This window comes from Thrips palmi, unplaced genomic scaffold (genome assembly GCF_012932325.1).
Source record: "Thrips palmi isolate BJ-2018 unplaced genomic scaffold, TpBJ-2018v1 HiC_scaffold_4, whole genome shotgun sequence".
NCBI lineage: Eukaryota > Metazoa > Arthropoda > Insecta > Thysanoptera > Thripidae > Thrips > Thrips palmi.
Genome location: NW_023144631.1, coordinates 8340584 through 8355256, shown reverse-complemented (window position 1 = coordinate 8355256; position 14673 = coordinate 8340584). Strand labels below are relative to the sequence as shown.

The 14673-nt window shown below is 36.1% G+C and overlaps 2 protein-coding genes across 14 annotated transcripts in view; both read left to right on the top strand.

Moving 5' to 3' along the window:
• LOC117649251 (poly(rC)-binding protein 3) overlaps positions 1–11287 on the top strand; it is a 90965-nt gene extending 79678 nt beyond the window's left edge. For 12 of the 13 annotated variants that reach the window (XM_034391831.1, XM_034391833.1, XM_034391828.1 and 9 more), the window contains one exon: positions 2291–5194. In XM_034391831.1, coding sequence (XP_034247722.1) covers positions 2291–2639 — 349 coding nt within the window. In that variant the 3' untranslated portion in view covers positions 2640–5194. Of the gene's footprint in view, positions 1–2290; positions 5195–5951 lie in introns of those variants that run through there. The other variant, XM_034391839.1, reaches the window with a different exon arrangement.
• A 1140-nt stretch (positions 11288–12427) lies between these two features.
• On the top strand, positions 12428–14494 carry LOC117649824 (serine protease HTRA2, mitochondrial). The gene is made up of 7 exons (XM_034392925.1): positions 12428–12975; positions 13077–13191; positions 13281–13367; positions 13441–13635; positions 13709–13841; positions 13948–14125; positions 14221–14494. Exons 1-7 carry the CDS (start codon positions 12614–12616, stop codon positions 14375–14377), a joined length of 1227 nt encoding a protein of 408 aa, XP_034248816.1. The 5' UTR covers positions 12428–12613; the 3' UTR covers positions 14378–14494.
• The last annotated feature ends 179 nt before the right edge of the window (positions 14495–14673 follow it).

The following is a 14673-nucleotide window of genomic DNA, read 5'->3' as shown; positions in this document are numbered from 1 at the left end:
GGCTTAGAGCATGTATGCTTGCTTCAAGTTTATTTTTCTTTTGTTCTGTTTCCCATGCCTCTGAATGAAGTGGTCTTTCTACGTTTTGCTATCAAATGCTGCTGTCAAGCGTACTTTTGTCCAATTACATCACTTTGTTCTGATTCTCAATTCCAATGTTAGTTTGTACATACTTGATTTAGAGGCTATTTTGGTTTGCTTTTATAGTATTAGTGAATGTCCTTTTTTCATTGACCCTCCTCTAAAGCAATAATTCGATCCTACAATGTAATTTCTGCGTTATGTGGAGAGGCATGGCACCAGCCACCTCACCATTGCTGCTTTTGAGGAGAGACAATGATAGTGTAGTTCAGTAATTGTCTTGCCACCTGTGATATTACTGTGATCCTTGTACTACACATTCTATCAATTGCTCTGTATCTAATTAGACAACTCTGAATTTATCTAGCTGCTGCTTTTAATTTTGACTTTAAACTATGATTATTTCTTTTCTTTTGTGTAAATGTTTCTTTTAGATAAATAGTTGCCATTAAAATGCTTCTAAATATCTGGGAAGATACAAAAAGATAACCATTTCAGTCTACTTTACTTTTAAAATAAATTGTATCTTACCAAACCATAATTAATGGGAAAAACAGAGTCACCAATGATGATCTTCTGTAACTTTCAAAAATTTAATGACATTACTTTACCATTGAGCATTTTTCACATCTTGTGTTTTTGGGAACATTACTAATGCTTCATTTTTTGGCTGCAAGAACCGTGTTCTTGTTGTACAATTTTCAAAGAGGGGCATGCAGAAAATTCTAGCACAGAGTGTGTTTTCTAGTAGTCTGTATCAAAGTTTGTAGTTGCATCAATTATGTACAATGAGATACTTAGCCTTCAAAAGTCAAATAGATGAAGAAAGTGTCTGAATGGCCTCCATTCAGTTGTCCTTAAACTGGCTACCAAACAACTTTTTCAAAAATAAAACATCAAGCTTTAAAAACAACATTAGCCATAACATCTGTATTTAAGCTCATGTTAGTTATTTCTCATTGTAATGTGATGCTCTATAACTTTCTCTAATTTGTTTATTTTCAAAGTCCTTTGATTTACAACTTGCAAACTCATTTGTTTAAGTCTGGGCTCATTTTAATAGCTGTTTGGACATCTGTTCTTCTATGTACCTGCTATGGAAGTGGACTAATAACTTAGCTCGGACTTGAAATGAATGGGTTTGTAAGACTATAAAAGCAGAAGAAAGAAGTTAATTTTGAACAATGGAAGACACCTTGGTGAAAACAACATGGTGGCATCTGCAACATATCAAGCTATGTTTCCAGGTCCTGACTCTCCATTCCTGACCATGCCAATCACCACTTGTTTGAATCCCCTTGACATTTCAAGTAATTTTTGAACCACTTTTCTTAATCAGACCTGATTGCTTTCAGACTAAAGAAATGATCAAGAATCAATTATTCTATTTGCAATGATTTCTTTGATTTGATGCAAAATTTGTGGAAAACTTGGTGATTGGCTTTGGCTCCTAGTACAGTGGGCATCCTGGTCCCGGCCGTCCTGGTCCCGGCTCCACATCCTCTTTGGGCGCAGTTTCCTCATTATTCTATGTTTCATTATCCCTCTTGTTCCAGATGCACCTCTATTTCTCCTTATCCTGATCCAACAACTCTCTCTCTCTATTTCGTTGCTTTCGTTTCTTTCTTTCTTTGGATGTTTCTTCTCTTTTGAGGCATTTTTGCATTCTAGATGAACCATGCACAAAACCATTTTATTTGGAAAGAACCAGTAATTTTAAACTATGAACTATGGTCTTTCAAAATATGAACTGACTAACTTATTGGTCTGTAGAATTTATTACTATTCATATTATCAAACTAAATTCATTCTTGCTGCAAACATGTAGAGAGCCTCAGAATTTATTTTAAGTGACAATTTTGTGCCTCCTAGAGTGTTAAATGCAAGTTGTTCTGATAGCCAATCTAAGAAAGATCCCTTTGAAACTTTCTTCTTATGTAACAGTAATTCAAAGCATCATAATAACAAAAGCTCATTAACCTTGATTTGATTGCTGTTAGAGTTTCATAAACATGTTGCACAATTGTGATTTGTTCACTAAAGTTACCTCCTCAAGAGCTGGGGACTCCCAACACCCGTTTCCTGGTTTGGCTATCAGTACTCCGTTTTTCCATCCTAGGTCCATTTTTTTCACCTCTTATTTTGTGTTTATCCTGTTCCAAAAACCCACTGCCATTCTTTTTTTTTCTTTTTGTGTGTGTTCCTCCAGTGTGGAGCTGCAGAAAGCAAACCTTGAGGCCCAAAACTCCTCCACCCCTGGAAACAACAACCCTGGCTCCAACTCCAGTGGCCCTGCCAACTCCAACTCTCCCCTCGCCTCTGCAATTCCCTTGGCACAGCTGCTGGCCAAACCTGGGGCACTCAACGCTCTGTCTAGCCTCAGTGCCCTCGGAGGCCTGAGCGAACTCCTTGGTGGGCTCAGTGGTTCATCTCCAGTGCAGACCACTGGTGTTCACCGCCAACATAACAAGACCTACCAACCTCGCATGCGTTCTCCAGGTGGCACTGGAAGTGAAAACAAAGGCAGAAGTGATCGTAGTAAATTTGCTCCATATTAAAACTTGACCCTTTGATGGATGGATAGGTGTTTTCAGGCACTGTGTGATTCACTTGTTGCTGTATTACATTATGTCCCAGTGTAGTGGTACTCACTTGTGGGGTAAGTGGGACTGATACCTGAATTCAAGGACCTAGTTTTGTATGGGTTTATTTCTTTTAATTTTTATTATTGTTTGAAGAATGGAAGCAATAACAGTGATAAAAATTTAGCAATTTATTTTATTCATTGGCTTTAAAGGGTTAGTTTTTTCACTGACGTCGGACGTGAAGTATTTTTATCTTTTTTGAAGTTACTCTATCATATTTCTTTAAGTTGTATTTTGAAAAAAGTTATTTGTATCTACCTACTTGCGAAACAATATGGCTTTACAATTTTCTTAAACTTCAGTTGAACACTTGGTGTTGGCAATGCTGAAGTGAAGAAAACATTCTTATGAGGATGTCTGTGATTTGCTGTGTGTCTTAATTTTTATTATCATCGGGCATTGCCCATTTGTACACTTTTCTGTTATTTCAACTGTGCAAACCAGAGCTACATTGGAACACAAAAAAAGTGTATGTGCCAGAAACAAAACGTTTTTATTTTTACATTTTTTTGTGATTGCAACAATATTATGTTTAGACTTCACTGTATGTGTAATGCTTCATAAAAGACAAAACTTCTTAAGATTGCATATAATTTGAATGGTCATATGCATTACTTTGGTCCTGACTTCAGTTGAAATTATTAGGTGGGAAATGAAAATCTTTTATTTTGTTTTCCAAAGTTTTATAGAGTAGGATTTTTGTCAAATTGTCTCTGTAGGGCAGCACTAATTACAGATTGGTCCATGGTTTTGTGGAACGAATAGAGTGCCAAGAGCTGATGATGTCTCTGTACCTACAAGCTTGTATGTTGTAGATTACACACCGTACCTCTGAGTGTGCTCAGTTCAAATGTTCAAATAGAAGTGGGAATCAGTTGACTTATGAAAGTAAAGTGTTTTGCGGAAGAATCATCACTTTTTAGATTCATTTACGTTTATATATGCATATATATATATACATAGCAACGTTTTTGTTTGACTCAGTTATGTAGGTCCTAGCTGTGATCCCCCCCCTCCCTTGAGAATGACCTTAGTTTGAGCTGTGCTGAATTCAGTGTCTAAAAATGTATTCAGGGTCTGTACCACATGAATTAATTTTGTCACAAGTCTGAAAACAGGTCTATTTCTTAACTAGAAGTAGGACCTGATGGGGTAATGTGCCAAGGGTACTAAAAAAGGAAAACCTACAAAAAAGAAAAGGACATTGCATTTCATATCCTACTAGTTTGTTTTGACTTTTAAAGCATTGTACTGAATATACATTTCTCACAGTAGAAAGTTGATGTTTCCCTTCAAACATTCATCAGCTGCTCCATTTTTTGTTTAATTTGGAATTTAAGAGTGTAGGCCGTCATTTCACATATGATGAATTGTGAATAGTGACACATTTTTTCATCAGGCAGGAGTGCAGTGTATACAATAATTTTCTGTGATCCATAGCCCAGCAGGTTGTTATTGGAGGTATGGAATTTCACACATGGAGCTCTTTTGGGATGGATATGTGTGTTCCATAACTGTCTTTTTCCAAATTCCTGGAAATTTTTAAATGTTTTCTTTAGTATCTTGTCATACTGCCCAGTTCCTATCTACATTAGTGTGACGGCAATAGAGAGTTTGCTTTAAAAGTCTAGACTAAGCACATATCCATTTGTAAATTATTATGCAGGAATTTTTGTAATCTCCTTATCTAGCTGTGCTGAGCACTGATAATTGTTTCTTTTCTATTGTGTTTCAACTTGTTAAGCTCACACTTTTCTCACCCCAAGTTAACTTCATGTATCATCCTAAGGGGCCACTCTAAGGTTGTGGCTTTACTTATTTTAGTTGCAATTTCCACTTTTTACATTTCAGTTCTAGGCTGAAACTAGGTATGTGTGTTATAGTTGATTTAAACATATCACCATTGCTTTTCTATGTTCTTGTTAAAATAAAAGAAAGCAAAGTTTTTCGTCTATAAATTACTGAAACATAATTGTGTATATGTTTGTTGTTTTGGGGGAAGTGATGAATACATTACAGTATTTTTGTATTATTAATCAATTGTTTTGAGCTAAGCATGTTTCCAACCTTTTAAAAATTACATTATGAAATATTTGCCAAGAATTTATGTATGTCTTCAGTACAACTGAAGTTGTTTTTTTCTTTCTTAGAGGAAGATTTCCTATTTTGTAGTGGTGAGTTGTACACAACTCACAAATTTTGTAGTTTCTTTTTCTTTGCTATATTGAGAGTCTTGCAACAAAAAAAGAGCAAGCATACCACTTGTATTTTTGTTTTACTTTTGAGTAAAATTTATTCTTAGTCTGTATTTCTGTTAATTGTTCTTGATTCACATTCGACCAATTGTGTATACAATCACACATTCACATATCTATAAGCAGTTGTCTGGTGTAGCCGAAGATTATGTTCATATGTTGCATGTGCTTGCATACTTTATGAGTGGCTAATAAAATCTGCCAGAAAACCTACATGTGAATTTCTTTTGTACGCTTAAATCCCCCTTTAGATTCTATTGAGAGTTCTTTAGGAAGTAAGAGGAATGCTTGTTGAGTGACATGCTTTTATTGTCCGGAGATGAGAAGAAATATTTCTGAAACAGTGTTTGTTGGTCCTGTAGGAAGAGAGACACACAAGGATCGCCTTATTTATAATATGAAGTAATTAAGCAGATGTAACTTTAGGGAAAGAGGTTGGGCAGGAGGTGTCATTTTTGGCAAAATCCTAAACAAGTTAATGCATGCAATGCATGATATGCACTTTTCTTTCTATGAAATATGCACTTCACCCTTGTACAAATTTCTAGATGCTGTTTCTATCGCAGTTGGTATCTTATTTGATCAACACTTTTTTAAATTTGCTGGGGGAAAAAAAACTCTTGTTGTTCATCATGCCTACACTTCAGTTTGAGTTTTCTTTGACACACAGGGAAATCTCAAACAGTCACCATATATTCATATTTACTCTCAAAGATTTTGTTGCACATGTGTCTGAAAAATGTGTGCTTTTCCTTTGCATCCTCTTATTTCTCGTGGCATTCCATCCACTTCCTATACCTTCTTCAACTCCTCAGCCTCACTCCACCTTATCCCAGTATTCTTCATTAGAGGTAATACGAACATGCATCTGACAGTGCATATCTGATATCCTTTCCCACCTTTTATTGTTTAAGTGCAGCATCCCCCTTCCTGAAAAAATTTCACAGTTGTTTTGTTTTGTCATTTCCAGAATATCTGTGGAGACTGCTGGGGTACCCATGGCTGGCTATCACTACATTGCTCCCAACCACATTGTCAAGGCGCCACTTCACTGAGATGAAGGTGCAGTCACATCAAAAATGAATTGTCAGTTACTTAATAATTATAATCAATTGTTATTTATTATCACTTTCCTTCAACACGCTCATGGTGGTTGGAGCTCTGATACAGAGCAATGTATTGATGTTTTTTCTTTTTAATCTTGTAAATATGTTTGTGTTTATAGATGTAATAACAGAGTTTATTCAATTATACATTTAGAAAAATTGATCTACCATCACAAACAATGAAGGATATTAATTTGTTTCACTGCCATGGGTGTGTTGAATATGAGAGGCAACGATTTCCATGTAATTGATATCAGTGTTGAAGTGGACTGATAGGGTAGAATGTGATTACTTCAATGGGAACAAAGCCAAAGATTTGATTTTTCTTTTTTCTTTTTTTTGTTAAGGGTATAGATCTTTAATTCTGATGTGTGTTGTTGTAGTCATAGTCCATTCACTGGGGGACTATTAACACTAAATCTTCTGATCAAGAGTTTATTTACCATTAATTCAATGGTTGCATTAAAAGTGCCCTTTTGGTTTCTTTTTTACTTCAAAGACAATTACAATTATGGGGGCATCATTTGCACTGGAGTACTTAACTTTGCAGTAAAACAATCAACACCCTTTCTTCTTAGAAAAAGAAACACATGTATTGAGTCAAGACACAGTCCAACCCAAAGGTACAAGCCTGGACTATCAGCTATGGCTCACTTGGACTGGTTTCCACGAGAACCCTTTGTATTTTGTTCTACCATATTATATCTGAAGTTTTTGGTGTAAATAGTCCCCAAATGTTATCACTGAGTGTAATTTTAATTGTGATACTATGGCTTTTGTCCTGTATATTGAGGAAAATTTCTCCTTTTTTAATTGTTTCAACAGTGAGCTATTGACAAGTCAGTTAATGATTTACTGTAAAAACATAAGTTAGTAGGTGATATGTGATGGTTGTGTTTGTGCTGTAGAATTTTTTTGTTGGCCTGTTTGCACTGTATGGTGTTAAAAATAGATTTTGTTTTAGTGCTATTTTAGCTCACTTGTTGATTTTTATTATTAATTTTAGTGTAAGGATCTACTTATTTTATTATTCTCAGTACATATGTATTTTATCACCAGTCATTGGATTGATGCAATTAATAGGGCATTGCCCGAGTTATTTAAATCTTCCTGTTTGAAAATTGGAATGTGATGATTATCTTAAGGAGCAAGACTGTTTGCCCTATCCCCAATCACCTATCATCTTTTTTTTAAATGGCCAATTCTTTGTATGGATGCCTCTGACAAATTCAATCATCAGCTTTATGGCCACCTAATCAATATCTGATGGTTTGAAATGACATGAGTAAATTTTTGCAAATGGCCATTGTTGGTGCCATAAGGCACTAAGTCAGTGTGAAAAATCTTGAAATAATTGGTTCCAATTCTTGACTAGACATTGGAGGAAAAAAACAGTCTCTGTTCTACCCATGGGCAATGGTTTTTGTTGGGGAACTACAACTTCCCCTTTCAACTTTCACCACAACTGTTCTCCTATTGTAATTTTGTCCAATCTTGAACGGTTGCCATGCATTTCACAACCAAGCCAGAGAATAAGAGGCTTCCAGTGGTAATGAGCCAAAAATTTCAAAAGTTGTGAGTTCTTTGTTTTCATTTAAACAAATAAACAACAACATCAAACGAAACGGCGGTAAGGGTCTAGAGCTCTTCCCAATGAGCTACTTGCAGTTGCATAGAAATTATTTTGTACAGGACATTTAGGTTTTTGTTGTCTATATCTTAGCACCTTTGTTTGTAGATTACAGTTAGAAATATCAGTTCTAACTGGCTACTTCTTCATATGATTTCTTTACAACAGTATTGAAACATTTAATCATGATTAAGGCTGGTACTTAGTAATTGCTGTGATTTGGAATTGTATAGCTCTATATTCTCAAAGTTACTTTAAAATTTTTCTGTAGTTATGCCAATTGGGCTTCACATGTTCTTACTTGTTTGTGAATCTGTAGCAACCACTATTTCCCTGTGTTAATAGCCTTTGCTGCATATTATTACTTATACTAGTCACCATTGATGTATTTATTGTTTTATGTTTTAACAAATAATTGTCTTCGGGGGCAGATACACATAATGAATTCAGATCTGAAGGCATCTTTGCCTTAACATTTTATGGCCAAATGTCACAGCAACATGAGACCTATATTGGAAGCGATGAATCCCTCAGATTTTGTAGGTGGGGTACTTTAGCTAGCTGTTGGTTACCTTTGTCGCAGGTTGTTGCGTACAGCTAGTACTCACACGCAAGTATACTCAATTTTATGTGTACCGTTTTTAGGCTTACAAGAATAATTCACTTTGAAATCACATTTCTTAAGATTCATTCTCGGATTTATTTCAGTTATGGTTAGTTAGTTAATTACTTGCTGGTCAGGAACAGGTCTTCCCAGTATTAATAATACACAGGTTTCATTGCTTTTAATGTTTTTGATATGTGTATAGGTAACAGTGCCATGTATTTGTTTTGTGCCAAAAGACTCCTTTCGGACTTGTTAGTTTTGAGATTCTTGTCTATTGAATTCAGACAACATCTTAAAGTTTACCAAGTGTGCCAAGTTGGTGTCAAAAACTCTATGTTGTCAAATTTTTAAATAATTTGAGACCATGTCATTAAAAAATTTGTAACCTACTGTGTTTAACTGCGAGTTAAATTGTTTTTGGGGCTTAATGCATTTTATCTGCTGAAGATGACTGTTGTATTTATTCGTTGCTGGTTGGGGTCCTACCCGGAAAATTCTCTCTAGGACACCTCTAACATGAAACTAGTCTTCAAATCTGTAAGTGTTGTCGTCTTTCTCTTGCTTGCCCACAACTCTTTTCCAGCCTTTGCTCCTTTGGCTCTTGTTATCTGCTGTTTTGAAGAAATGAGATACTTCAATAAGTCAGCATATGTACAGGCTTTGTGGTTTGTTTTTAGTAATTTGTCAATTTGACAATCTTTTTCTATTTTCACGGAATATTGAATTCCTTGTTCAAGAATGAGGTACCCTAATGGACCAATGCATTGACTTTTGTGGAAGAAGGAAAATGTATGCACAGCAATATGTCTGGTTACATTACACTTTTTTTTAGTGTAGTTAAATATACAGTGAATGGGAACTGATTTAATGTAGGAAGGTTGTTGCTAATCAACAATGGATGAGTTATAATTTTTCCAAAACTTAAGAAATTGCCTCATAAAAGGATGTCCCGTGATCTTAGGCCTGGAGATGGCTATGTGAGGCAACCATACAGGTGTTCTTTATTTTTAATCTATCTTATTGTTGTTAATGGGGAGCAAATGTTCTAGTCACAATCCTTACTATAGTTGATTCTATAGGAAAGAGGAGCTCTTATGAAGGATGAGTGAAGTGAGTTTTGTTCGCTTCTTTTAAATTTGAAGGCAAGTTCTGAGTCAAGTTAGGTTTTTGCTTGTAGTTGTACCAATCATTGAATGAATTGAACTTAATTGTCATATGGTATCAGAAGCAATGAGTTCTTTACTGTTTTTCCAGCAACAAGGTATGTTGACTTAATTGAAATTTCGGTGATGCATTTAAAAACAACATAAGAGGTGATTGTTTGAGGTAGATAAAACCTTAGTCTGTGACAATCGTAAAACGCTTTTGCGTTTCTGTTGAAAACGTCAGCAATATGTCTAAAATCAAAATCTTATAAAATGTGTGCCATTAGGTTTCATAATATAGTTATTGTTGGCATTAATTAGTCAATGAAGTTTAGTATCTTGTTTGTCATTGTGATGGTGCTATGATGTATACATGTCTTGTTAAGAACAAAACATTGGTGGTTTATTCTACTACACACTTGTTAATTTTCTTGTTTAAATGAATCTTTCTCATCAAAACATTTTAGTAGCACACGTAAGTGTATGTTAGTAGAAATCAGAATGGATAACAAATGCCGCAGGATAACAAATGAAACACATGTGGCATCTTTTTCTCTAGTTGAACTCTTGTTCCTTTCTTTCAAAAATATAACTGTAAAAATAATCAATCCGCAGAATTTAGCATGACATGCTTCGTTAGATTAGCTAAAGCTGTATGGTGTTTTGATCTCTGAGCACATGTCAGTTTCAGCTAATGAGTTTGATAAATTTTCATTTGATCTCACTCACCTTTTTAAGTTAATTTTTTCCAAAATATACTATTCCTGCTTCTAATCAATAGACAATCTTTAAGATTAATCAATACAAGTAGCCAATGCATCATGAAGCTGGTAGAAAGCAACAATATGACTCCCAAGCTCCCAAAATTGAGAAACATTCAAAACCTCTACAACCCATCGACTTTTCGTTGTTGCTTCAATTCTTAAATTATTATTTAGCAGGTGTTCCAAAAGACCAATCATTTTTCAGTGCACTGAGGGACAACAAGACATTGTGCAGTGTACATTTTTAGCAAGTGTTTTAGTATTCATAAAATTTTTAAAAATTTAGCAGAGATTTTTGTCTTAGCCAAACATGAGAAAACAATTGGAAAGGAAGAAGGTTCCCTTTGAAAAGACAGGGTTTATAATATATGATCCTCTTAAAATGAATCAATAAATGAGGACACAACAAAGTGTCCAGTCCATTTCTATCCTCAATATTGTATTGTATGCTGAAAATCATCTGTTGTTACAATGTTACTTTTTACTCTCCTTAATGGGAACCAGTGCCAAGCTTCATTTTTGTTTTCTAATAGAAACTTAAGGACTGAGCTCAAATGCCAATACTCAGTAATTTCTTCCAAGAATGTCAGTAAGGTTTTATTGACCCCTTTATTTCTGGCAACGTAGTGATCGTGGTCATTGTAGGGCAGGCGACATGGTACAAATTTAATAAGGATGAAAACTGCACTACAATACTTCGTCATTGTGTTCTGTGCACCAAAACGCTTGCAAGATATAGCACAATCAATCATCAATGTGATGTGTGATTGTCATGCATGCACTGTTATACACTTTTATTTTTAATTTTTTTAAACAAAATATTCATTGTTGTGAGTGGTTTATCCACTAGATGTCAAATAGAGAGGCTGGTAACTGAGTAAGTGTTATTATAAAAAAGTGAATTCTTCATGAAGCATCAAGGAATAGTTAGAAACATCTGACATTCCAGATCAATGGGTTCTCTCGACCATAAAGAGATTGAATATTGTCAAAACAGAAACGGAAATTGACTTTGTTTTAAATAAATGGTTAAAAAAATGTGTTGCTATCTAAACATAGAACCTTTGGTCATAACTCTTCCTATGCCCTTTTCTCAACAATAAAAATGTCTTGACATCACAATCACAATTCAGGGCTGTGCTAATTAATTTTCAAAAGAGATTGTATATTGGCAACTGAGCAGAGTTACCAATTTGCCTAGTTCTCCAATAAGTATCTGTCTTTTGAAAGTAAAAAGGATTATTGTTATGCACTGTGAAAACAATAATTTAATGTTCTGCTCGTGTGCTGTGTAACACATTGCATGTGTCAAACATGTGAACCATGTTCAATGTAATGTGAACTCCCAGCTTGCCCATGGCAATAATAAGGTATTTTTAAGACAACTCATAAACGATCAAGTACATTTTGTAAAAAGTTTGAAATGCAATAATTGCTCTTTCTATTATATTATACAATGTTAGAAAAGATAAAATTATAATATTCAATTTTATTTCGTTATTAAAGTGTGAGTATTTAGTGAGAATAAACTTATTTTCTTTGTGGTCCTGTTCCTTCAAAGGACGCCTAACCGACGCCGTATTTCGCCTGAGAATACAATACACACACACACACACACACACACACTCAAAACACGAGTTTGCTGAACACTGAACGTGTACTTGAGCGCCACCTCGTTTGAATCTTGTCGGCGGTCCGGTGAGAGGAGGGGGTGGTAGCCAATCAGAGCGCGACCTGCCGCGCGCGGTCAAGCGGGGAACTCCCTGGAGCTCACACAAACAACAACAAACGCAGCCAACAACAACTGACACATACGCGTGCGCGCGTGTGGACGCAGTTCCACGGACCATTCTGCTCCGTGGCAGTTCGTGGATGTCGACGAGTGCGAAGTGCGAAGTGCGAAGGAAAGCAGACGTCGTAGTGAAAGACGATCCTGCCGCTGAGCCCATCTGCGTCCTGGCCGTGGAGGCCGTACCCTACCCCGCGTACTCCACACCTTTCATAGCTCCATTCTTGACCAAAAGGCATCTCGATAATCGACGGGTCTTCCAAGAATCAAACGAGCTCTAGAAGGCAAATGCTGCCTAGCCACTCATACGCAACGAAGGAGATCGCTTGCACCCAGGGTTTTGAATCGCTCCCGCTTTCAATCGTACATCCGGTCATCCATGATCAAACATCAAACTGGCCGTGAACATTATTCACAGGAGCCGCGCAGCCGACACAACCGCAGTTCTGATACTGTTGTTTTGGTTTTGAAGTTGATCACAGAAATGCAAAAGAAATATATATTTAGCTCGGGCCCGAAATTGGAATGAGTTGTGCTATCAAGTAACTCACTTTTCGATAGAAAGGAACTCTGATCTACAGCTGTTGCTGCATGATGGCGTTCAGATCATCTTTAAGAATAGTACCTCTTTTCTTGAAGCAGACCAGAATTTTATCTGTCAACTCGGTCTGCTCTAGTAGATTCAGTACACACGGTTTAGAGAACGATGGTAGCAGAAATGAGTATTCAGGTGGCAGAGAAAACACTTCCAGGTGGACGTTACCTCTTGGCATGTGTTTATCTGCTGTTGGGAGTTGTCTCCTATTGAAGTGGAACGATCCTGATCACCAATTCTTTTCATCTGTACTGGCTGCTGAACCTTATGATTCAGGTTCAGGTGGCTCACGCAATAAATTCAATTTTGTTGCGGATGTTGTAGAAAAAGTTGCTCCCACTGTTGTCAGCTTGCACACGTAAGAACAAACCAGACACGCTCGACAGGCCTTGCCCCTGCGTTATCAAAATGTCTCTACCTGTCATCCGGTTTTTAAGGTATTTCAATTTTATGTCTCAGATCTCAAATTACTGGTGGATACCAGGAGATAAGTGCAGCATCTGGATTTATTGTATCGTCTGATGGTTTAATTGTCACTAATGCTCATGCTGTGTACAATAAATCAGTAATTCAGGTAGGCGTTTTTATTTGTCTTTTTGAACTTGCAAGGGAAATTAAGTTAACCTGTGTGACAAATTTTTTTTTATTCCTTTTTTCATTTAGGCCACTTTGCTTGATGGAAGAACTTTTGAGGCAAGAGTGGAAACAATGGATCAAATGACAGACCTCGCAACAATTCGTATACCATGTGTAAGCAGAGTTTAAATGATCATTATCGAAATAATACTACTTCTCTTTAATCTATAACGTCATTGTTTTACAGAAAAATCTGCCAGTTTTGAAATTAGGCTCATCCGACAGCCTTCGACCAGGAGAATGGGTTATATCCATTGGAAGTCCTGCTGGTCTTTCGAACTCTGTGTCCTGTGGTGTTGTTAGTACAGTGGGCAGAAAAAGCACTGAATTACGATTGCACTCCCAGGAAATGGAATACATTCAGACTGATGCTCCTATCAATGCAAGTACAAATTATCATTTATTTTTTTTTTAAAAAAAGCAAATTTTAGATATGTTACAATTATTTCTTATAGCAAGGAAACTCAGGAGGACCACTGGTTAATTTGGATGGTGAAGCGGTTGGTGTAAATTCTATGAAGCTACTTCATGGTATTTCTTTTGCTATTCCCAGCAATATTGTGAAGGAATTTCTTGAGGATCCACACAGTCAGTATAAATATTTTTTAAAGATTTTAAAGGAAATGAAACAAATTGCCTTGTGAAATTCTGTACTTCAGTCACAAAAATAACTGAAGTGATTCTTTGTTTCTAGAACCTCATGTATCATCACCCAAAAAACCAAACAAGTCTTCTGCACGTAACATAGGCATCACATGTCTTTCCCTGACACCATACCTGAGGTCTGAAATAGAGAGGCACCACAATTACTCTATAAGAGCTACCCATGGTGTTTACATTGTAGATGTACATGCTTTATCGCCTGCTATGAGGTAAGTATTCTTATCTATGTATTTTTTTTTTCACTCAACAGTAACTTTTTATTACTTTTCAGTTACTTGTTTATAACATTTGGATTTGTTTGCAGAGCGGGCCTCAAGGGGGGAGATGTAATCATTGCTGTTAACAATAAACCAATCAAATCAACAGACCAACTCTATGAAGCTACCATTGATAATACAGCATTATTTGTAACTGTTGTCAGAGGAGATATGAAGCTAGGTCTTAAAATTGAATTGGACTGATTTTTGTTGTTTTTGTGTGTTTCCTTCTATATTTGAACTGTGTTCCGCTGTGCATTGTTTGGCTATTCTATTCATACTTTTAAAAAGTTAATTGAGAGTAAAAACTAAACAACTATACGTACTCTATCATTACCTGGCAAGAGGCCAAACCCGACGTCCCTCATTCAGGCACGTATCCAAGAGTACTGAGAGTGAGTTGCCTACACGACTTAATTCTGTGTACTGTTGGGAATTTCCTCTTGATACAACCCAAGTATGACATTGCAGCTGTTTTTAATCACAGTATTTGACTTTCA